Source organism: Doryrhamphus excisus, chromosome 5 (genome assembly GCF_030265055.1).
Source record: "Doryrhamphus excisus isolate RoL2022-K1 chromosome 5, RoL_Dexc_1.0, whole genome shotgun sequence".
Lineage (NCBI taxonomy): Eukaryota > Metazoa > Chordata > Actinopteri > Syngnathiformes > Syngnathidae > Doryrhamphus > Doryrhamphus excisus.
This window is the reverse complement of record NC_080470.1, coordinates 4,961,168-4,987,037: the sequence shown is the minus strand read 5'-3', so window position 1 is coordinate 4,987,037 and position 25,870 is coordinate 4,961,168. Positions and strand designations below refer to the sequence as shown.

Sequence of the window (25,870 nt, the reverse complement as noted above, 5' to 3'; positions counted from 1 at the left end):
ACTGCTCCAAAAAAAGTCCAACTGCACATATACCAGCCAGTGCATCCATTGAAATCTTCAATGCACAATGTACTCATCTCATACTCAATTGATGTATTTCTTCATGCAATACACACATAATACTTTCATGTTGTCTCCTTTCTTGTACTCCTTGCACTGTGCATGCAACTCGAAGTGTTAGGCTTTCGGACACCAATGTAGTCATGCTATTTTTATTTTTATTCACATATCCCCATGACAATTTTTAGACACCTCTTTGAGAACCTAAACTATACAGGCCTTGGAACACTTTACAGGAACACAGTCACCGATCTGTGTTTATATTGGGTTGGAAAAGATTAATACCACTACACCTTAGCTGCTGACACTGTTTAAATGTCTCTAAATGTTCTCGGTCACTTTGCTCTCAGCAGTGTCAAAAAAGTCTAAAATAACACTCTTTTCACTGTGTCCTTCTGTTTTAAAAAGGGGGGGGGGGGCTCCTCAGACAAAGAACACATTCTTTTCTTTCCTTCTTTATCTTTAGATCGTCCTGTATTTCAATATATTATTGTAATTGATAGTAGTTACAGTAGTACACTTGTTCCTTACATCGTAAATCATTGCAAATGTCAGGAGAAGGTAGTTCAATTTTGGCGGATAAGTGGTTAGCGCGCAGGCCATGCAGCTAGGAGACTCGAGTTCGATTCCACAAGTTTGCATGTTCTCCCCGTGCATGCATGGGTTTTCTCCGGGTATTCCAGTTTCCTGCCACATTCCAAAAACATGCTAGGTTAATTGGCGACTCCAAATTGTCCATAGGTATGAATGTGAGTGTGAATGGTTGTTTGTCTGTTTTATTATGTTTTAAAAATTAAATCAATTCTGGCGGTGCGAGGTCAACCGGTTGATTTTGGTTTCAATGCAGATCCAGTAGCTCTGAAGTTGGTAACCTATAAGTACGAGACGGGATCATGTCTACCAAGATTGAAGTGCAAACCGAAATCTTGTTGTGTTGCAGTTACAGATTAGTTTTGTTTTGATAAACGTTTCCACAATGAAAGCGCGATGCTCACCGGTCCAATTCATGGCAGCAACTGAAAGAAACGAAAAACAATGGCATTATAAAGAAACAAAGCAAAATGGCATGATATGAACTTTTCGAAAATTTGGTTTCTTTACTTTATTTGCCTTTTATTTAACCTACAAATGTGTCAGATCATTTTGCCTGACGCTGTAAAAAAAAATCCTCGAGCTGCCGAAGTGCTTACTCTACAAACTGGGATTGGTCAGCCTGTAGTACATTACGTCCTGGTGGCCAGCCCACCTTTGTGAATGCCTTCTTCCCCGATTTCAAATTTATTGACCGTTGTAACACATCAATGAGTTCCAGCTGAAATAACACTGCCTTTCTGTCTTGAGTTACCATCGTTCGCTCGCAACAGGAAGACAACAAGCTAAATAGTGGACAAGAGACGTACTTGCTCAGAGTTGACGTCAGGTCACTTAAGTTTTGAAACACGGGTGGCAAAAAAATCTTTTCATCTCAGGGCTATTTATCGGCAAAATAGTGTCTTGGTACATTAGCTTCTCGGGGAACCTCATGTTCAAGTTTGGTTAGAATACAGGTCCAACTACTAATTGTCCTCTTCATTGCAAGAGCTGCAATTTACTGATAGCCTATTAGATGTTGTGTTAAGATATCGCATTCCGATACATGGTGCAATGAGGCATGAGTGGGTATTTCTGGTTCAGGACAAAGCAACCAGAGGGATGCAAGTTTAGAAAAAACTCATCGGCTGCCACTTACCTTCCCTCTACCATTGGTCACAATGCACTCTTAACTCAAGAGTGTGAACCTGTCTGTGTGCTGAATTGAGAAAGTCTGGATTTCGGTTTCACGTCTCCTCACCTCAGTGCCAGTGTCAACACTGCTGTGGTTCTAACTGCCCAGGATTGATGACGATTTGCTCCACAGCACAGGCCCTACTGCGGCCGTTTAAACTCCAGGGTTGACAGGCCCACTCACTTTCTTGGACACATTGCTCCTCAGCCACATGCTGTTCCACTTGAACACTCTGCATTAAACTCGCGTAGGGGGCCGGCTACATTTAATTCACTGTGGAATCCCATTAAAAAGTATGTCTCTCATTCTGGATTGCACTCAGATACTTGACTGAATATACAGCAGAGTTACTAAATTTGAGTGCCCCTGAGGTCATACAGTTCATAAGATTGGGAAGAAGTCTCAACAATGAGACCACTAAGTGCATTTCATAGGAGCACATCCTTTCACATGTTCAAGGATACCACCTTTATCCTTTATGTTGCCTAGACGGCCAATGTTGGTCAGGATTTCTCCACTTTCTGAGCATTTTGCAAGGTCTAATTTGATGATAGCTTTCCTTTTCTTTGATGCACTGCTATCGGAAGAGCGTGCTTTATGCTCGGGAGGCATAATGAAGGGCAAAAAGATAACAAGAAAAGAACAAAAGTGTAGCCAACACCAACATATTATTTTAGCTATGTATTCATCTGCCGCGTAACAAGCTTTCTTTCTTTTTTTGGACAGAATTAAATCATTTTTGGCAGTGCGTCAGAACCACAAAACGTTGTAAAAGTTGCAATTAACGTGCCGAGACTGCACACAAGATCTAGCATATTGCCCCTAAAGCCACGCCCTCTCATCTGTGACATCACAAAAGAACAGTTTTGCAGCGCCCTCTGAAACCGAGCATTTTGAGCCATCCCAAACTTCTTTCAGAGCTCAATTCCAAATGCGCAAACATTATTATCTGAACCATTAGCATTAGCATTAACATTCTAACTACATTTATAGGTCAGAGAAGTGGAAATAGCATAATAGATTCCCTTTAAAGCTGTAGGTACAGCACCTGGAAGTAAAGCATTTGTTTACCATCATGGTTAAGGTGGAGTGATTCATCACTATGATGGATTTTTTTTTTAAATATGGAACTGATTTAATTTTTAATTGCTTCCTATAAGACAAAAAGTGGTAGAACAGATTATGTTCAATTGGAGAAGTTAAACTTTAAGGACTGGGGTTGCTTTTCTTTCTGTGTTTACATTTCAATGGGTTTAAATTGCTAAATGGGAGCGGATGTAGTTGTTGACATGTAATTCATCAATCAGTTTTTCAACACGTGCCCCCTATGTTGCATAGCCGCCATATACTGGGTCCTTTTTTTTTTTTAAAGACACACAGTGATACACATTTGACACACTTGCAGGTCTACTTTAAGCACCGTAAAGTGCACACACAGTTACTCTTACAAACCTTATCTCTCACACATGTTTAGTTAAGCCCTCGACGGAGCTTAATTGCCATCTTGTTGTGGATTCTTTTTAGCCCAGCGCTGATTGATTGGGGATCAGAGCCCTAATATGGCTCATAAGGGATAGGCCCTTTGACATGGCCTGGTCCCTGGGCACCGGCACTATTTGAAACCAGAGAACCCACCAGAACCCCCTCTCTCCCAAGCATGGATGCCTCTCCTAAATGCCGAGAGCATCAAACGCACAGGGGCACACATGTTTATACACATGCATGTAGTCCAGCTGTGCTGCCAGCCTCTACGCTAATCACAAGTCATACATTATGTAGTCCGTACACACCAGAAGGAGGTTCTTCCACATCTCATTGTGGCAGCTTGTCCTCTTAGCCTAGACAGGGCTCACTTCCTGTTTCCTGTTTCCCAGAATTCCAGGTTTCTGTCCGTTGTGATCCTGTTGGCAGGTCTGCTCAAGGTCACGTCTGGTAAAGTCTGTGCTTTCAACCGAGTGTGTTCATGTATGTGTGGTTTGTTTGAATCATGGTTTCTCCCAAAGGGTCACAAGCTTGAAATGGGGTATGAGGGGTTCCCCTGAACTCTGCCCTGCACCTCCCCTGAACACATACTACATACTCGCACTCACTAAAAAAAATACATATGCACAGAAAGTGTTCTTTCTTTGCTCTTGGTGCTCTAGAGTGTATGAGGGAGGGCCACACAGTCTACCTTGAGAATTTCAGGGTATAAATAGAGGCTTTTGTTTGGAGGTTGGACTCCCACACGTCTGCGCCGGAGGATATTTATTAATTTGTCGAGCTTAACTGGATCAGTGCAGTTTGATGCTGCCTTGCTTATTTATCCCTTTGATTAGTTTTACATTTATTTATACCGGCACCTTTTAAATTGAAGACACTGTAGGGTAAAAATGCTAACACAAGTTCTTCACTATGACATCATGCAGTCTGTCGCGAACGCCCCCCCCCCCCCTCACATGTACGTTCTCTTGAAAAAGTAAGTCAAATATAAAATGTCAAAATATAATTATAATCGGCTGCACGGCGTAAAGTGGTTAGCGCGCAGGCCTCACAGTTCAATTCCACCCTCGGCCATCTCTGTGTGGAATTTGCATGTTCTCCCCGTGCATGTGTGGGTTTTCTCCGGGTACTCCGGTTTCCTCCCACATTCCAAAACCATGCTAGGTTAATTAGCGACTCCAAATTGTCCATAGGTATGAATGTGAGTGTGAATGGTTGTTTGTCTATATGTGCCCTGTGATTGGCTGGCAACCAGTCCAGGGTGTACCCCGCCTCTTGCCCGAAGACAGCTGGGATAGGCTCCAGCACCCCCGCGACCCTCGTGAGGATAAGCAGTAGACAATGAATGAATGAATATATAATATTATAATCAATATGTTTCAGTACTTAATAATGAAAATCGAGGTACCGCTGAATTTGTGAAAATAGTTTCCATCTCTATCATAAGTACTGTAGTAAATCTTGTGTTCAGACGTGTGTGTTCTTGTTCTGTCAGCACTGTCAGTAACCAGTCAGCCAAAACATGTGTTTTCCTGTCTTTGTACATGGTTTCTGCTTTTGAGGTTGAGAGCAGTAATACTGTCATAAATCATACAGGAAAAAAAATATCTGTTATTGTCTGATATCTTCATTCTTATCCCCAAGTTTCTTGATGTTCTTAATGTTGGTGAATTGGGATTTATTTCTCCTATTGTTAGTGTCGGTGTCTTAAAACAGTCACACACACACATTCACGTTGCTAATTATCCGGGTGATTGACACACCGCTTCCCCCACCGGGACCTCTGATACAATACACTCCTCCTGGAGGCAGTGATGTCACCGAGTGTGGAGCGTTGTGAGGATTGACGGGACTGATGTCAGGCCCTTCCCTGCATGTTGAATCAACATGTATGTGTTATTAGTGGAATTCTTCATCCATATGATGTATTCCATCCTGTGTGGGCATATTCACAAAAATAGAAAAAAGGCATTGTCATGTTGACAAACCAATAGTCACATCCAATGGTATACCCATTCCAAAATCCATCTTTTAAATTGTGCATGTTTTCTTGGCAAAACAAGCTATGGCTTGCGTAAAACCCAAACAGGAAGAGTATGCAAACGGTATTTAACTGAGGCAGACATAGTCACCACAGCTATATGGTGAGGCCAGGATGCTGCAGCGATGTCGAACAAACTAAAATATGTTTGCTACAGGAACTGAACTGGAATGTCAGTCATACTTTGTGGCAGGATTTTTCATCCCCCAGTGATAAACCTGACAGACTAGCCTCAGCTTCCTGCAGCAACAGTGTATGAAACAACATGTTTGCACCCAGCGGCACAGTTTACTTTGGTTGGCCACAGTACAGGTGAGAGGCCTGATCTGGCTTGTGTTACTATGATACATATGTAAGCTGGATGATGGCAGTAGCATCAGCTACTGTATGTAAATAGCTTGAGTGCTGCTTGTTAAACGATAATGGTTTTGAATCCTCTCTATGTCATAATCCACCATATTTCGTATTGTTCTTGTTGCGTTACTGTTTTTTCTGGATCCCTGTTGGTTCATGGCAGTATCCAACTGTGATGTATCCAAGATCCAGTCTGTGGTATTTTTCTTTCCTTTTCGGATTGACATTTTCATAATGTGAAAGGACAGGATGTTTTCACTTCTGTATTGCTGAATATGAGTAACACCGATGGTGGCCCTGGATTGTCAAACGGATACAGGACTGCTGGAGGAGAGACCCATGTGGTTGGGCGCATTGATACTTGCCAGGGTTTGATGTGCAGGTTGCACTCAAACATGACAATTCAGAGTGTAGTGTAAGTGGATCCTAACATCAAACCAGCTTCCTTTAAACTCTGTCTTTTCAGTCACTTTCCCGCCAGCTTGGAAATACAAAAAAATGTGAACTGAACATAATCTAGGGCAGGGGTCTCAAACTAGTGTCCTGCATTTGGCCCGCGGGCCGCATGTTTGATATGAAAGTTTAATGTTAGTGCAGCCCGCACAAGTTTGATATGGATGCTGTATGGTATCATGTACCCAGAAAAAATTACGTTTGATTAATGTTCATGTTAAAGGTTAAATAACTGTTAATAGTTATCCTCCCTATCCGTGTGGAAGTGGTAAGTTTTTGGCTATTTAAGTTTAAAGGAAATAACTTGAAGGCTACCGTTTAGGTCGCTAGCTCTCTAGTTTGCGAGTTAGCATGTGTCTCAAGACCCTGCAGTTGCGCAATATGTTGTAAATAAAAAGAGTATAAATGTGACTATAGCCGTGTTTTGTCATGTCTACAGGGCTTTTCATTTTAATTTGAAAAAAATAATTTGTCTACCCACCAACTGTATGTGGTTTCTTAAGGTTTTATTATTATTATTATTATATTTATTTATTTATTACTGATTGATTTTCTTTATTCTTGATTTGTTCATTTATTTTTCATCTTATTTTGTGTAGAAAAATAAAATTAAGATATTTGAGAACAGTGGAATGTTTTATCAGAGCTTTTCTTGTAGAAAATCGGAACCCAAGCAAAGTTTATTCATTTTTCTGTTTTAAATAAATGCGTTTTTTTGGGGAAAACCTTATGCGGCCTAGTCTCACCCATACCCTAGCTCCAGTGGCCCCCAAGTAAATTGAGTTTGAGACCCCTGATCTGGTGGAAACATTTAGACTGACTATGTTAGTGATAGATTTTATGGATTGTCATGATCAATTCACCCCCCTGATATCAAGCGTCGTTGGTCTCCAAATAGCTGAAGAACTGGCCATTCCTTCCCTTCTCTTCCCTCATGGTTTCTGAGTTTTCCAGTGGACTCTAAATCTCCTGCTCCTTCGCTGACAGAAGCCTCTTTTATTGCAGTCAGTAAGCAGCAGTAACACGAGGACCTTTTCTTTCTCTATTGTGTTTAACACGGTGCCTCAGTTGCCCTCTCTCGCTGTTCATTCCCAGTGCGGTCACGGGCCACTGGCAGCCACAGACCTCAGTCAACCTCAGTCTCTGGTGACCATTTTGGCTGCCTGTCAGTGGAAGATCATTACACGCTGCAACCACATATGTATTCTGAATTTCTGCTATGACTAATGGAGTTACAGCGTTTATGAAATCGTGGCTGGTACAGAGGGTCCAGGATGCACTGCAAGCACACACTTATCATGAAATAAATTTAAGGAAAAACAAAAACACACTTCCTGCATTTGTCATAGATGAGCTTTTAAGCTGTGCATCTTTGAAGAAGACCAGCAGCTCGCTGAGGGGCATCCCCAAATCAGGATGTTACAGCTGTGACCTCATGCTGTTGGCAGCTCATCTCCTCTTCAATCTGCACCCACAGCAGCTCCTGGAAACCAAACCCTGAAATCTTAAATGTCATCAGGGATCCGCCCCCTCGTCTCCTCTTGCCTTGAATCCCCCACCAACACCACCACCCAACAAAGAGTTTTTAGTTTCATGTCCCCTTAATCCCAAAAACTCAACTCAAGCCCATCATTCCGACCCTTGTGTCAAAATATGACGCCCTCGGGGCTCGTAGTTTCTGTGGATTGAAGTATGATGTAACCACATGATCTGTATTTAACTAAAATCATTCATTCATTCATTTTCTACCGCTTATCCTCACAAGGCTCGCAGGCGTGCTGGAGCCTATCCCAGCTGTCTTCGGGCGAGAGGAGTTGTACACCCTGGACTGGTGGCCAGCCAATCACAGGGCACATATAGACAAACAACCATTCACACTCACATTCATACCTATGGACAATTTGGAGTCGCTAATTAACCTAGCATGTACCCGGAGAAAACCCACAAATGCAAGGGGAGAACATGCAAACTCCACACAGAGATGGCCAAGGGTGGGATTGAACTCAGGTCTGCACACTAACCACTCAACCACCATGCAGCCCCAATATATTCTTATCTCTCACAAAATTAACTCTTACTGCGGAATACAATTTGTTGCATTTAAGTATGCTCAGAAATTGCTTTAAACTGTGATTAATTTGATTAAAATTTTAATCATTTGACAGCCTTTGTATTTATTGATTGAAGAGTAAAATAGGTGCCTTATTGTATGTTGTACCCCAGGGGTGCCCAAATTTTTTTTCCTGAGGGTCGCATACTGGAAATCAAAATCATATCCTTTTTTTATTTTGTAAAAAGGCTAGAAAAAACGTGTTATATAGTTAAAGGAAAATTGCACTTTTGGGCTATTTTGCCCATCATCCACAATCCTTATGTAAGACATGAACACATTTCTTTCTCTTTGTTTCTTTTTCTAAAGATATAAAAACTGCTAAAATGCAGCAGCTAAGAATGCATGTAATTGTCTATAACGCCTTCTCAAAAAACTCCAAAAAGTGCCAAGAATGCTCCATTTACTGAAACTAACTTTGAACCGTGCAGATTATACACCAGTGGGGCTAATTAATGACAATTTTTGTGACATTTCCTTTACTTCAGAACTACTACTAATCATTTAATCATTATGTCGCTGGCGAGTCAGTGAGGAAAAAGTAGTGCTTTCTTTGGCAGGAGCCAATACAAAGCTACCAGTGCACTCAACCCGCTGGAAATTACAGGAGGTCATCACTCTGACTCATGGTGCCATCTTAAAAAGAATACTAAACTCATCACACAGCAACTTAAAACCTATTATGTTATAATACAATGTTAGTATACGAAATTAGGAATAAAGTTCCGGTAGTGCTTCAAAATTACGAAAAATATGCCAAAATACTGTAAGTATTACATGTTAGCATGAATGTGCCTGTTATTACATGGCCATAGCTTGGATATGAAACCAATAAAACTTGGTGGAGGGTTTTGGATGTTTTAATTGCAGGATTTTTAGTCGGCATCGGTGTGTCCCATTTGTTGTGTTTCTTGGTTTCATTTTTTTTCTACAATGTGCCGCGGGCCAATAAAAAAACAACCTGCAGGCCGGCATTGGCCCCCGGTCCGCACTTTGGACACCCTTGTTGTAACTCATATAATTGAAAAGGGATGAATTTCATTTAATGTGTACATTTATCAAATTGCATTAAGATATTTGACACTATTAAATACATTTGTGCATTCCGTTTATTTTCAACCCTCATCAATCCAGTTTTGTTTGTAACGAAGCAGCGTTTCGGTAATGTGTTTTTTAATTAATTTTGTTTAATTGTACGGTTTGACAAATTCAGAGGGAAAAAAAAAACATGTTGCCATCTTGCATGGCGTAATTCATAAATCAAGCATTGTGGCTGCAGTTTCACTGGCGCCACCCAGGTGTGAATGTATGTGAATGTGTCCATATGGATGTGAGTCAGAGCGCTGCTGCAAGAAAAACATGACTGCTAACAGAGGGCTTCCCTCAATAAATAATGAGGTTGGAAAAAAATGTAATTGAACAGTGAATCAGTGTCTCCAATTTTGGATTTTAAGTTTTAGTGGTGAGTATTGTGGCCAATCATCGCTCTATAGTCGAACATAGTTGTGTACTAGGTTGCCTTTTGTTCTCCTGGTCGTGTTTGGCTGTTGCTCTACCTGACACTGACGTAATGGTAATGGTTTTATTTCATTTGAACATGCATCAGATTACAATTGAGTGCATCCCATAATCAGTTCACAGTTCCACATGTCCAAAAGGAGTAGGAAGAAGCAAAGCTTATTAAATCCTACCCCTCCATCTGGTACTTTTACAATCAGTAACTGTTACATTTGTTCACCTCCTGCTTTCCATTATAATACAGTTCAATTTACAGATTTTTTTTGTTTTGTTTTTTTAAATAATGCACCTCGTACCGAAGTACAAGGTGATATGACCATACAATGACATAATGGGTACCATAGTAAGTGTCAATATATTGATATATATAGCATATATAGCTCTTCATCCTTGTATTTAGCAAACATCAACTGCTTGTATTGTTTCTTGAATTGGCTCATCGTTGTGCATTGTTTGAGGGTCTTACTCAATCCATTCCATAGTTTGATTCCAAACTAGACAATGTTGTCTAGACAACGTAGACAATGTTGCTTCACTAATGTTATAGACCACTAAAGATATTTATTTGATTTTTTTTTTTGTTCAGGTAAAATGACTTATTTTTAAATATTCATATATTCCACGATAAATTCCACTTTGACTGGGATTACAGGAACAGAGGGTTAAAATTTTGGACATGTTTTTTTTCCATTTGAGACTCTTTGTATTGGCTACAGTCTTAAACATGCATTTGCGTGTCAACGTGAGGCAAATATGTTGTGAGATGGATTGTCTATCTGCTATGACGCACAATCCAACTAACCTTCTGGCTTCCCTGGACACACCTCACTAAGTATGCAACACACTATGTGGCTTTTTGTATCTTCCAATTCAACAGTAACAGTCCGTCAATCCCAACTCTAAAATGCATCCCTCATTGGGTTTCTTTCTGCATGATTCCCAGTCCAATGAGCCTGCCAGTGATGCTATGCTGAGAAACCTGGTGCCAAAGGAAAATATCTGAAGATGTAGCAATTTGTGGCTTAATAAAGACACACTGTAATATTACCTCTCTTTTTTATGTAGCCACATTTACTGGGAAATTACTTATTTTATTGATGGAACCAAAGTAATGTGACAAATTGTATGGATGCTCTGGTTTAAGCTGGGGAACACATGGAGAGAGCTGACCTTGACCCTGCAGTCACTTAACACTCCTCAGAGAGAGGGGACCTTCATGACCCCTTACTCACTCCATGATGCCCTCATAACCTAGGTGTGCTGTGCGTGCATATGTGCGTGTGTGTATGTTCCCACATCTTTCAAGCTTTTGACTCTGCTTTTTACCATTTATGTACTAATTGGTGTCGTTTGCACATACGGACATGACTTATAATGGCAGCAGACGTCACCAAATAACAAAGAAGCATTAATGTATTGGGCATTATATATATATTTGTATATAGTATGCAGCACTTGGATTACGTTAATGCTGTATAATAGCTCCGCCATTAATTGTAATGTTTATTTTTACTGCGCGTGTAATCGTTAAGTCTGCACAGAATGTGATGTTTTAAAACTGAACGAAACATTTACATTTTTGTGAAGGGAGATTTATTACACAAGTGTTTTATTATACAGAAGTAGCTTTAAAAAGGTGCAGGTCCATGAGGTTGGGTTTTCGTTGGCCAATAGCAACAATATAATTCTTTGAGGTGTGTGTGTGTGTGTATCTGTGTTGAGACCATACACAACCTCATCAAGCCTTTTACTCATATATTGTGGTATTGCCTGGTCTTAAGGTCCCATATGGCACAACTTAGAGCACATGAGACAGTGATCTCACACCAAGAGAACATTCAGCATGTGTGTGTGTGTGTGTTTGAAGCGGTTTGAAGGTTAAAGTGTATTGGTTTTGTAGGTCTTGTTTAGGTAAAAACTAAAAAAAATAAGGAAAAACAATCTAATAAAGTTATTTAGTGTGTGTGGCAATGAGTAAAAGTTGTATAGTCGTGAAAACATCATCGCCACCTCCCTCCCCATCTCTCCTCTGTGCATATGTTTCACATTACGGCTCATGATGACACGTCTGTGCCATAAACAAGAATAATGTCAGGAATTGTAACAGAAATTCTTCATGTACTTTACACCCTCTTCGAGCTGGGCCATCTGACTGTACTGAAACTGCAGACCTCCAATAGGACACAAATTTGACTTTGGCTGAGTGTGGAGTGTGAAGTGTTGTCATATTCATTCATAGAGGGACCTCTAGTGGGGTAATTGTGTAACATAATATGATCGAGCAGCTGCAGAAGTCATCTTCAGTGCATATATTGCAATTACAATGTTAATGTTCATTCATTTATTCATTCATTGTCTATCACTTATCCTCCTGGACTGGTCGCCAGCCAATCACAGGGCACATATAGACAAACAACCATTCACACTCACATTCATACCTATGGACAATTTGGAGTCGCCAATTAACCTAGCATGTTTTTGGAATGTGGGAGGAAGTACCCGGAGAGAACATGCAAACTCCACACAGAGATGGCCGAGGGTGGAATCAAACTCGGGTCTCCTTGCTGTGAGGCCCTAACCACTCATCCGCCGTGCAATTACAATATTAATGTTCATTCATTCATTTTCTACCGCTTTTTCCTCACGAGGGTCGCGGATGTGCTGGAGCCTATCCCAGCAGTCGGGGTACACCCTGGACTGGTCGCCAGCCAATCACAGGGCACATATAGACAAACAACCATTCACACTCACATTCATACCTATGGACAATTTGCTGTGAGGCCCTAACCACTCGTCCGCCGTGCAATTACAATATTAATGTGACAAAGTAAATTTTAAATAATGTCTTCTTTTGTCATCTTGTATGTCATAGGGAGGAGTTTGATGAGGAGGGGTTCTGCCAGCCCTACAGAGGCATTGCCTGTGCCCGCTTCATCGGTAACCGCAGCATCTTTGTCGACTCGTTGCAGATGCAGGGGGAGATCGAGACGCAGATCACGGGTGAGTGGCATAAAAATGTATAGCAATTATTTTGTATTGTACAATATAAAGCATAATAATAAGATTGGAAAGTGCTTCTGTATTTTCAGTATATTTCTACAGGTGATGCTCAATAAATTAGAATATTACCAAAAAGTAGATTTATTATTTTAATTTCATTCAAAAAGTGACATTTCTGTGTTACATATATATATTCATTTCACACAAACTGATATATTTCAAATGTTTATTTCTTTAATTTTTGCTATTTATAACTAGAGGTGTCAGATAATTATCGGTACCGATCGCTTGATATCAGTTTCAGGTCTTCTACTAATCTACTATTGGTCATCTAATATGACCAAAAAGTAGATTTATGTCAATAATTTCATTCAAAAAGTGACATTTCTGTGTTACGTATATACATTCATTTCACACAAACTGATATATTTCAAATGTTTATTTCTTTTATTTTTGCTGTTTATAACTAGAGGTGTCAGATAATTATCGGTACCGATTGGTTGATATCAGTTTCAGGTCTTTTCCCCAATCTACTAATGAAAATACCAAATTCAGTATCAGAAAACTAAAATATTACTTATGTCCAATACAAAAGGATTTTAGAAATGTTGGCCAACTGGAAAGTATGAACATGCACAGCACTGGTCGGGCCTCCTTTTGCCTGACTTATTGCGACAATATGGAGTCGTATGGAGGTTGCTATGATAGTGGGCTTCAACACCCCATACATGGGGTTGAGTTTTCTGGGATACCCTGGTCCTTAAACTAGGTACTGACAGGTTTCACACTGTCTGCTGATGCCATGTGCTGTTGGAAAATGACATCTGAATCTCTATAAAGCATGAAGTCCTCTCAATCCTCCTGGTAGACGGCTCAGGAAACACCTTGGACCAACACCAGCAGATGATGTGGCACCCCAAACCATCATATCACTTGGAAAATCAAGGTCCTAGAGCAGGGGTGGACAAACTACGGCCCGGGGGCCACATGTGGCCCACCAGTTGCTTTCTTAGTATTTCAACTTTTAACATACAAACTGGCAACATGACTTCCAAGTCGGATGTTATGTTGATGTCTTATTTAGTAAAAAAAAAAACTGTAAAATTAAATTACATAGTTTGACGTAGTCTGAGAACATATAGCTGATAGTATAACACTTTTACAGATAAAATTAGACAAATAACTCAAGGAAAATTCTAAGCATAACATTTTTTTTTTACTTCAACGCGGCCCACAAGTCAAAATATTTGCCCACCCCTGTCCTAGAGTCTGGAGGAACATAGGAAAGGCACTGAATCCACTTTGTTTGAGGTGCAGTGTAAAGTTTAATATTAAACCCCTTTAACTAAATTTGGTTTATTTTGTATTGTAAAGAAAACTTTTCTGCATTTTTTTAAACATGTAGCAATAATAAAACAACACATTTGTAATTTTATGGCATTAGAGAAAAGCCCACAAGCTCATTTTTTTAATTTTCTAATATAAATTATACTGTATTTAGGGGGCTCGTAAGATGCTTATGTTTAAAAGGAATCAAAACTAGTTATTTAGTGATTAAGACAATTGTTGCTTTAAGATGGTCGAACATTTAGCAGCCTTGCATTCAAGTGGTCTTGAGTAATTTTTAAATATCTCTTGGGCATGCGGTTTGGAAAATAGCCACTTTTTCCATATTCACCTTTTAATTGCCTGCCCTCTACCCCCCCCCCCCCCCCCCCCCCGCCTCAAAGAAGTGCTTTGGTGATAGTCCCCACCACAAAGAAGCATGTGTTTGCAATAACTGCACAGTGTGACAATGAATCATGCACTCGCGCTTTTAAAACTGCAGGTTTTTATTGTCAAGTCGGCCTCTTTGATTCATCACGCATGCAACCACTCAGAAGATCAACAGTATGAGTATTTGTGTATTCTTAAATTCAGCGTGTCTGTGAAAAAATAAAGGAAAGGATGATATTCTTCACAATTATCTTAAAAGATTATGTTCTGCATTTAACTTTTGCCTCCTTTGGTCCCCAGCTGCCTTCACCATGATCGGAACATCCAACCATTTGTCAGATCGCTGCTCTCAGTTCGCCATCCCGTCACTCTGTCACTTCGCTTTCCCCACCTGCGACCGCAGCTCGGGGGCTGACAAACCTCGGGACCTGTGCAAGGATGAGTGTGAGATTCTGGAGAATGACTTGTGCAAGACGGAGTACATCATCGCCCGCTCCAACCCCATCATACTGAAGAGGCTGAAACTGCCAAACTGTGACGATCTGGCAGCGTCGGACAGTCCTGAGGCGGCCAACTGTCTGAGGATCGGAATACCCATGGCGGAGCCTATTAACAAAAGTAAGACAAAGTCGTTGCCTGTACAATCTCATAAAACCCACGGTAATAATTGTAATAATAGTTTGCCCAAAACCTGTAAGGAAAAAATATGTACTATCCATATTGTTTAGGACTATGATTCCCAACTGGTGGGTCACAACTCGGACTAGTTTTCAGTGGGATCTTACACATTTGAGTTATCTATTTAATTAATATTTGCTGGTTTTCTTCAAAATTGCCAATGGCAATCAATAATACGTATACGATATTTTCAATGTAAATTAGCATCAAGCTAATGGTCTTATTCTTTGATCTCCATCAGACCACAAGTGCTACAACAGCAGCGGATCAGATTACCGCGGCACTGTCAGCGTGACCAAATCCAACCGTCAATGTCAGCCATGGAACTCCCAGTATCCTCACAGTCACAATTTCCTGGCTGTCCGCTACCCAGAGCTCAACGGAGGACACTCTTACTGCCGCAACCCCGGGAACAAACACGAAGCCCCCTGGTGCTTCACGCTGGATGAGGGGGTGCGCATGGAGCTCTGTGACATACCCATCTGTGGTGAGAGACGTTTATGTTTAAAATGACTCCAAATGTTTTATGTAGACTCTGTATACAGTAGATCCCAGCGTTTCGCCACGAGTAATTTAGTCTTAACACAAACCCATAGGAGTTAATCAATGATTGGGCTTCCCAGCTTACCTTGCGGGTTAGAATTTTTTTTATGTTTTATAGTACGTAAGTGGGCTGCACGGCGGTCAAGTGGTTAGCGTGCATACCTCACAGCTAGGAGACCAGGGTTCAATTCCACCCTCGGCCATCTCCCCGTGCATGCGTGGGTTTTCCCCGGGTACTCCGGTTTCCTCCCACATTCCAAAAACATGCTAGGTTAATTGGCGACTCCAAATTGTCCATAGGTATGAATGTGAGTGTGAATGGTTGTTTGTCTATATGTGCCCTGTGATTGGCTGGCCACCAGTCCAGGGTGTACCCCGCCTCTCGCCCGAAGACAGCTGGGATAGGCTCCAGCCAGCACCCCCCGCGACCCTCATGAGGAAAAAGCGGCAGAAAATGAATGAATGAGTTCGTAAGTGGGCTGCACGGCGGTCAAGTGGTTAGCGCGCAGACCTCACAGTTAGGAGACCAGGGTTCAATTCCACCCTCGGCCAACTCTGTGTGGAGTTTGCATGTTCTGCCCGTGCATGTGTGGGTTTTCTCCCACATTACAAAAAAAACATGCTAGGTTAATTGGCGACTCCAAATTGTCCATAGGTATGAATGTGAGTGTGAATGGTTGTTTGTCTATATGTGCCCTGTGATTGGCTCGCGACCAGTCCAGGGTGTACCCTGCCTCTCGACCAAAAACAGCTGGGATAGGCTCCAGCACCCCCACGACCCTCGTGAGGAAAAAGCAGTATAAAATGAATGAATGAGTACGTAGGTGTGTTATTTTTGGTTGCACCGTGTGTGAGGTGGGTTGATAAACAATTGTAATCAGCGCATCATCCTGGTCTGATTCCTCTCTTCCTCCATCCTTTCCCATAGACCATAAGGAGAAGTCTGGCGGCAGCAACATGGAGATCTTATACATTCTGGTTCCCAGTGTGGCCATCCCATTGGCCATTGCTTTGCTTTTCTTCTTCATTTGTGTGTGTCGCAACAACCAGAAGTCCGCCAGGCCAGCTGCGCCTCGCCAGCCTAAACCGGTCCGTGGACAGAATGTCGAGATGTCCATGCTTACGACACCATACAAGCCAAAGGTACGTCACTACAAAAACCAAATTCCCATGAGAAATAATGTACATCCAATGAATCACCTAAAAATATTAACAAAAAATACATTTTATAGAGAATTAGTCAGTATGATACTACAACACAATCAGTTGAATGAAAATTCTCTGTGAATATTATTATAGAACATTGGACACTGCTGTTGCAGTGTGGCCAATAGAGCTATTTTATCACTAAAAACCACGAACCGCATACCTGAACACGCGCATTCTATACACTTCCACTCCATTTGGGTCCAGCCTGTGGTGAAATCTAAATGAAGTCTTATGCTGAGTTTGTCTTTTGAAGTCATGAGACCAGACTGCAAGAGCGAGTCATAACACGGCACCACCAAGTGTGTGTTGATCCAAATAGCTCTGCTGACTGCTGCGGTTGCGTGTGTTCGTGTGCATGTCATGGAGACCTTCATATCTTTTTCATCAAAGCCCAGCAGGTCGTGGAATGTTTGACAGCACCTCTTTTTGTTGCTCCCACACTCCTCCTTATGTCATAGTAAGATGCCGCTCCAGCAGCCGACACTGAGCTTGCATGAAGATCGTTTTTTTTCTACCAAGGCTGCATGTCTCTTTCAACGCATCATGCAAGGCGGCATATCCATATTCCCAATCAATGGCTGTGACGATAACCATAGAACATTGTCAGAAGTCACTAATATATTGTATTTACTTTTTGGTGATGTGTGGGGGACAGGTCAAAGGTTACGGGCTTCCTTGCTGAGTGTAAATGACCTTGTGTCAGCTTTTCAAGGATCAAAAGAAGCTTCTAACTGTGACAACTTGGCATGATTTTCAATATGGAATTTCAGTTCAAGCAGATGCAAAAAAAATCTTTAATTATTTGCACATTAGTTATCCCTTGCTGTGGTGCCATCGTTGAATACAGCGTATCACTAGTCACAACCTACAGTATGTGTAGGTTTTAAAGCAAATGTTATGTATTTTTGCAAAAAAAAGCATAAAAATGGCTAAATGAGCTAAAATACAAATACAAGGCATTCATAAGATGCATTCAAAGACGCTGTGGTATTCTACACTGGTCACGATGTTACTGTGACGTTCGGTGAGGAAAACAGCGGAACAACAATTCAAGTTTGAATTATCTCACAACAGGCACAATACTCTCTCATAACAATAACAAGTAATAACGAGTGGTTAGAGCACAGGCCTCACAACTTGGAGACCCTAGTTCGATTCCACCCTCCAGCATCTCTGTGTGGAGTTTGCATGTTCTCCTACAACATTCCAAAAACATGCTAGGCTAATTGGTGACTCCAAATTGTCCATAGGTATGAATGTGAGTGTGAATGGTTGTTTGTCTATATGTGCCCTGTGATTGGCTGGGGACCAGTCCAGGGTGTACCCAGCCTCTCGCCAGACAGGCGAGACAGCTGGGATAGGCTCCAGCACTCTCACCTTGTGAGAATAAGCAGTAGAAAATGAATGAATGAATTAATTAATTAAAAATAACAAGCTAAAATTCAACTCTGAACCCCTGATTACACTTCCTGTCCTCTCACCTTGGTAACATATTTATAGCGACACACACAAGCACAAGTCTTAAATGGCTTATTTAGACTACTATAGGTGTGCTTGTTGATTTATAGATGAGAAATGCTATGAACTGTATTTAAAAGGTTGTAAACTGTTTTTCTGTGCCATTCATAAATAAGGACTCGTACATTGTGGAAAGCCACTTATCGCAGTCGGATCTGGAGGAAATTAACCGCAATTAACGAGGGATTACACATCTAATGGGTGGTTACATACAACAATAGAATGATCCTAACAAATGTTTATTTTTGCCATCTAAGTTTGTTTTACCCCTTCTTTCCTCCAAAGGACTGCATGGATGGCTTCCATGCAGGGTCAATCAAGGGTCAACGCCTGTGACAAAACACTTAGACACACTTACACACAAACGCGGTGGCGTAAGGAGGATCTGAAGCTTTGGGTGTGCTGGAAAAAAGGGGTGAAACCAACTTGTAACTAAAAACATGTGTCTCATAACAACACACACACACACTGCCGGTCCCCCGCCCCCAGAGCATACAAGCCAGTGTTTGTCAGTGCAATTCCAAAGTCGATATTATTTGAGTTGGTTATCTGCAATTGTCGACCAATTAAAGTTTTAGCTTCTTTTGCATAACCTACATATAATTATCTTTGTATATCATTGTAAATAAAGTCAAGGGTTTACCACTGAAGCTTTCCCAGTATCACCATTTCGGGTAAATGATGTCTCCCAGTGAGTGTACATTTGGTTAATGTTGATTACTCCACATTTCAGTTGTGTGATTAATAAACACATCGTGGCGAGCCATGCCTCTTTTATGATGGCAGACAAAAGCAAAATTAGCATCCACACTGAGTCTGATGTTCTTTTATAACTTTACTGTGACCTGAACACATCAACAGTAGTGCAATTCACATTTCGAACATCACAACAACGTCTTTATTATGAATATGTGTGTGGTCTAAATAAACAGACATAGTACAAAGAAAAACAATAAGTCGTATCAATCATTTTGTAAATCTTAATGCAGAAGTACAATTTGCTGCATTTAGTTATCTGCACCTAGTTGGAGGAGTTAGGAGCAGTGAGAGATGGGAGGACAATAAAGGGGAAGTGGAGCTCATTCCGCAACTCTAGTTCTCCAGACTCCTCCAGTTCTGTTCCCACAGTAAACGCTACTTGACTTCATTCATTCCACACGACCTCCGGCTCTACAATAACTCATATGTACTTGTATTTACCATATTCTACACATTATTTGAAAATATGCAAATATTGTTTATCTTATATATTTGTATGTTTTATATCTCTTATATTGTTTTTATTTTTGTGTGTTTTATTTATTATATCCTATTCATATTTCATTGCATTATGACATCCGGCTCTACAATAACTCATATTTACTTGTATTTACCATATTTTACACATTGTTTGAAAATATGCAAATATTGTTTATCTTATATATTTATATGTGTTATATCGCTTATATTGTTTTTATTTTTGTGTGTTTTATTTATTATATCCTATTCATATTGCATTGCATTATGACTGAGCTACAGTAACAAAGCAATTTCCCTTGTGGAACGATAAAGTCTGTCTAAGTCTGATCAGAAATCTCAGAAAATACACCCAGAATGTGAATTCAACTTAAGTTACATGGTGTCTTTGAACGCAACCCCTCATTGCTCATAATAACATGGCTATTATGAGCATGTGATGTTCTGCTAGTGTTAGCTAAATAACAGTACAAATCGGCATATTTCAGAGTAGTTGCAAATGGTGATTAATCATGATAAATTAATTTGAAAACTGATTAATCTGATTAAAACATTTTAATCATCTGCTTTTTCTTTGCAGAGTAAGGCCAAAGAGCTCCCCTTGTCAGCGGTGCGTTTCATGGAGGAACTTGGAGAGTGTACATTGGGGAAGATCTATAAGGGACACCTGTACCTACCAGGCATGGACCAAGCACAGCTGGTTGCCATCAAGACCCTCAAGGACATCTCCAGTGTTCAACAGTGGAGTGACTTTCAGCAGGTACACTGTCAGACATTTGTGTATGTCAAAAAATCCCAACTATCCCTTTAAGTCGTTTCTCTCTTGTTTCCAAAGAGTTAGACACTGACACGTGTGACAGTTTCCACATTTGTGTGGATTTCAAAAATGTGGCACTAAAACGCAGCGATGCATTTACCCAAGCTGTTACTTTGCCAGTGGAAAGCTTCCACTGTCTTCCCACAAGCTCTGAAGCATGTACTGTTTTATTTCCACTGAATGTACGTACAGTCAATGCGGTGTCCAGCGAGAGACTGTGTATATGGAAAAATGACAGCAGATGTGACCAAGAAGGGTGACTGAATATAGATTAAAAAATAAACAGTGACCATCACCAGGCCTTCAGGATCTATACCTAAGTAAATTATTGCCACCCAGAATAAAAACATCTGGTCTACTTGAAAGGTGTCAGAACCTCAAAATGAATCACATGAAATTAATTTGTTCTTTTTGGTTCCGAATCCAGGAGGCCGCAGTCCTAACAGAGCTGCAACACCCCAATGTGGTGTGTCTGCTGGGCGTGGTGACCCAGGAGCAGCCTGTCTGTTTGCTCTTCGAGTTTCTTCCTCAAGGCGACCTTCACGAGTTCCTCATCATGCGCTCGCCCCATTCTGACGTCGGCTGCAGCAGTGACGAGGATGGAACGGTTAAATCCAGTCTGGATCACGGTGACTTCCTGCATATGGCCACCCAGGCAAGAATGGAGCTTTTTGGGGATGTTAACTAGTGGTGGTCAGGTGGTCCTTGGGTTATAAGCACGCTAGACTGCCATGTCGAATTTTAGTGGAAGTCGTAATTTATACTTAAGTTAACTCCAAAGTCACTCACACTGGAAACAGAACACATGAAGAGCGTATAAAGTACAGCAATAAAAAGCCTGGTAGGATAACCTCTCCTCTTCTCCTCCCAGATCTCCTTGTAACAGTGCATGGAGTCCATGTACCGGCCATTGCTATTGATTATGACTGATTTTTCAACGCACACTAATAAGCATAATATTGTTTTCTATGGCTATATAACCATGGAACCTACCAACAGAAAGATTAGAAAAAAATTGTTTCTACCTTTTTCCGATCTATAGTAACCAGCAGTAGAACATACTTAAGTTTCAGGAAAATATCAGTTCCCAACAAAAAATTTCAAGCATAACTTCCATTTTTTTTTTGCTTTTGTGACAGTTCAATTATATAAACTGCATCACAACATAAACAACTCATCAAAATAAGAATTTATTTACAAATATAACACCATTAACTATTTACAATTTTCACACATGGAACTAAACTGTGTGTTTGTGTGTGTTAATACATGCAAAAGAGCCATGCTGAGCTCCTGTCAGATGCACTTCTGCCACCTTGTGGCCATTTTTATGGCTTCAAACTGTTTGAAAAGTTACCTCTTTGATTGTGCACTCGCAAAACAAAATAAAAATGCATATACGTACAGTAAAATATATACAGTAAATACATCTTTTGGAGCGAGCGTTTGGGTTTTTAAAAAACGTATATGAATACAGAACGTCTTTGGTATTGAATGAGTGAAGTGATTGATGAACTGAATTTCAGCTGGACCGATGAATTGGGTTGGAAAGATACAAAAAAAAATTATTTAGGAACCTTTTCTTTCAAATAAATGTTCCACCGAAAGTTAGAGGAAAATGACCGTAAAATGTCTGCCCCTTTATGAAGCATAAAGTGTTACACTTATGGAGTCTGCTATGCATTTACCGGGATTATCATATATCATACACACGTAAAAATATACATGATAAATGGCGCTTCGGCTTTTGGCATATCACAGGTTTTATTTGAAGATTGCAATGTGGTTAAGTCCTATAAAAATCACATCCTGAAATCTCTTTTTCAAACTAATATAACCCAGGTGGCTGCTGGGATGGAGTACTTGGCCAGTCACTTCTACATTCATAAGGACCTCGCTGCACGGAACATTCTAGTTGGCGAGCAGCTCCACGTCAAGGTATCTGACCTGGGCCTCTCCAGAGAGATCTACTCGTCAGACTACTACTGTATCCAGCCCAAAACCCTTTTTCCGATTCGCTGGATGCCTCCCGAGGCCATCGCCTACGGAAAGTTTACCACAGACTCCGACATCTGGTCGTTTGGAGTGGTGCTGTGGGAGATCTTCAGCTACGGTCTGCAGCCTTATTACGGCTTCTCCAACCAAGAAGTGATGGAGATGGTTAGAAAAAGGCAGCTATTGCCCTGTCCTGAAGACTGTCCCCCAAGGTATGCCCATAAAAATGATCTATTTTGGACACGTGCTTCAAAACTCCAATTTTCCTCATAATGTATGTTTTGACTTTGTGTAGGTTCTATGGTTTGATGACTGAGTGCTGGCAGGAAGGCCCAGCACGGAGGCCTCGCTTCAAGGACATCCACAGCCGCCTACGAGCCTGGGAGGGGCTGTCGTCTCACGCCAGCTCCAGCACGCCGTCTGGTGCCGGAGGTAACGCCACCACACAGACCACTTCGCTGAGTGCCAGCCCAGTTAGCAACCTGAGCAACCCTCGCTACGCCACCACCGCTGCCGCTGCAGGGTATCTCTACCCGGCCCAGGCTTTAACCTCCCCAGCGCAGATGGCTCACATTCCGGCCTGGGCACCCATGGCGGTGCCTCAAACACATCAGCGCTTTATTCCCGTCAATGGCTACCCGATTCCTCCGGGCTACGCAGCTTTCCCTGCTCACTTCCCTCCCCAGGCGCCACCCGCCAGAGTAATCCAGCATCACATGCCGCCTCCTAAAAGTCGCTCGCCGAGCAGCGCCAGCGGCTCCACCAGCACGGGTCACATCAGTGGCGTTCCCTCCACCACGGGCTCCAATCACGACGCAAACACACCACTGTTGTCTCACTGCATCATGCCAGGGAACGGCGGAGTCCCTCAGGTGTACGGACAGCTGTCCCAGAAGGTGGCAGGACAACTGGACCACACGTCACAAACATCAGCGCTGCTTGCGCCTGATTCTGACGTAATGATGTATAATGACGCCGTAATCACTGCAGACCTGTAAATAAAAGAAGGGAGCATCACTCCTCCCCATTTGGGACCAATTGGAGACATTTTGCATCTCATCCAGGGACCCAGGCCAAGAATTAAATACAGACCATGTGAAGACTCTGACAAAGTGTACTTAATACCATAACCTTTCAAATGTTGCATTGTTATTTTAACCGTTGTGTAAATACAGTACATGAATGAGTGAATGAAATGCAAAGTTATATTTTATTATGGTGAAAAAGAAGTTCCAGTGTACAGTAAGTAGTGGAGTCAGTGTTTAAGGACTTAATTATTATACGGAGACTACCTTATTTTAAAATAGTAAAGAAAATGTTCTTTCCTTGTAAAAACACAATTTATCGACCCTCAACTTAGTAAACAATAACTGGAAGTCTGCACTGACGCAAACAAAAACCTAAAACCATAGCATGCTTGGCTTTGACAGGGTCAAATTCCAGGTTTTTTTTTAGTCTTCAGACCCCAAAGACCACTAGCAGTATTTGTATAAACGCCGGGTGAAACTTCACACAAAATCTCTTCAACTGAATGTTGTTTTTTTTCCCCCTGCATCTTCAATGACAAGTAAGAAGGATTGTATCCTGTATTATCTCCGTTTGTGTCCCGGGATAATCAAATAGGAGGAAGATATGACAATGACAACATATACATGCAAGACTGAAGTTTGCATCGTTCACCACACGTAGCCCTTAGATCGGGGGTGTCCAAAACCTTTACAGACAAATTAAAAGTATTCTTCACTGCTTTGTTTCTATTTTTTATTTTAAATATTCCACAACTTTTCTTGCATTTGTAATGGCCTTAACATGCATAAACTCAGTCGCTTCTGCCACCAGTTTCACAGAATGTTTCGAAATGTGGTCCAAAAACCATGGGTTGTATTTCAAAGAACTAGTCCAAGGCACTTTGACCAAATGAGCCCAAATAAAAATCATAGATAATAGACGGACGGGCAATTTTATAAGGATTTTAGGCTGTTTGGGCTGTCAAACGTTAATAACTGTACTCCATAAAGTCAGCTTTTTCATCATAATTGATGCTGCTTGTAGCTTTAGCTTGTTTTGTTCATTTTAATTGAACATAATAAAAACCACTCCAGTGTAGCTGTTAACAATATTTCAAGGAACATTAAATATTTCAACTTTTTTCATTGTGTGCCGAGAATAATCAAGTCGCCAGCTGCAAAATAGCACACAAACCGCACTTTGGACACCTCTGCCTTAGGTGAATCTTCCCATCAGTCGGCTCTCACGCTCACACAGGAACAGTTTGTGTTTGTATGTGTTAATATGGATCGGATATGACTTTTTGTGGTGTTTTTTTCAGTGTTGGATTTTTTGAAGGAAGCTTGTATTCATGTCTGCATTGTGGAAACAGACAGTCAAATCATGGCAGTGCTACCTTTTTATTATGGATTTTTTTTTGTTATACCAATGGATTATTAAGGCCTGAGTCTTTTCCCAAAGAATAATTTTATTGCTTATATTTAACTATACTGAATGTTTAATGAAAATGTAAAAACCTAGATCCAGAAACACACCACATGTGTATACCCATCACAAATATTTGATGGTGCTCAGTTAGAAGCAGGTTTGTGTTAGACAAGAAAAACAATCCCAGAAACACACGCAGTAGCATAACCGTTATAAATGTGTGTTAGAAATTGACATCCTATAAGGCAGACAATCATTCCTGTAGGTGTTCTTCTATGTATGTGTTGAAATACAACAATGAACATGACCGAAGTCATTTGCATGGACGTTAGAAAGTCTATCAGTATGATACTCTTACATACACACATGTAGAACTCCCTCAACATCATGAAAATAAATCAATTGGGGCATGGAGGTTGTATATATAATGTAGCAGTGCAAAAACCACTTGTACACAACACTGTGAATTTAATCAAATCAATGTACTTTTTTTTTGGCAAAACAATCATTTGGATTTTTGTCTGTTTGTTTGTTTTACATAAAATCAAATCTTCAATTTTTAATATTTTAAGTCGTCATTAGGTGCCAGTTACATGTAAATGCGGTTTACATTATGTTTGTACCACCAAGAGAGGCCTTTTCTTTGTATGAATATTTTTGCACAGGTTGTTTTGTATTGCAAAGTCATTTATTAAATAATGTTTGGTTACATTGTGGTTTAAATGTGGTCTTTCTTTTCTTCATTTTTTATTTTATTTTATTATTCATTTTTATTCACTGTTTGGCGATCTTTTTGGGATTAAGCCATGAACAGGTGATCCTGGCTCTTTAAAAATAATTGCATTGTGGGAAGTTGAGTGTATTTCTCTCGCGCGCTTTCTCTCTCTTTCTTTCTCTCTGTTCTTTCCTTCCGTCTGCCGTGCCCATTGTTTCCATCAA

The 25,870-nt window shown here is 40.8% G+C and overlaps 1 protein-coding gene across 4 annotated transcripts in view; it reads left to right on the top strand.

Moving 5' to 3' along the window:
- The window catches only part of ror1 (receptor tyrosine kinase-like orphan receptor 1), a 122,693-nt gene extending 97,063 nt beyond the window's left edge, over positions 1–25,630 (top strand). For all 4 annotated transcript variants that reach the window (XM_058073557.1, XM_058073556.1, XM_058073558.1 and 1 more), the window contains 8 exons: positions 12,656–12,783; positions 14,800–15,117; positions 15,419–15,664; positions 16,649–16,863; positions 20,264–20,443; positions 20,928–21,155; positions 22,343–22,707; positions 22,791–25,630. In XM_058073557.1, coding sequence (XP_057929540.1) covers positions 12,656–12,783; positions 14,800–15,117; positions 15,419–15,664; positions 16,649–16,863; positions 20,264–20,443; positions 20,928–21,155; positions 22,343–22,707; positions 22,791–23,493 — 2,383 coding nt within the window. In that variant the 3' untranslated portion in view covers positions 23,494–25,630. The remainder of the gene's footprint in view (positions 1–12,655; positions 12,784–14,799; positions 15,118–15,418; positions 15,665–16,648; positions 16,864–20,263; positions 20,444–20,927; positions 21,156–22,342; positions 22,708–22,790) is intronic.
- Positions 25,631–25,870: the final 240 nt, after the last annotated feature.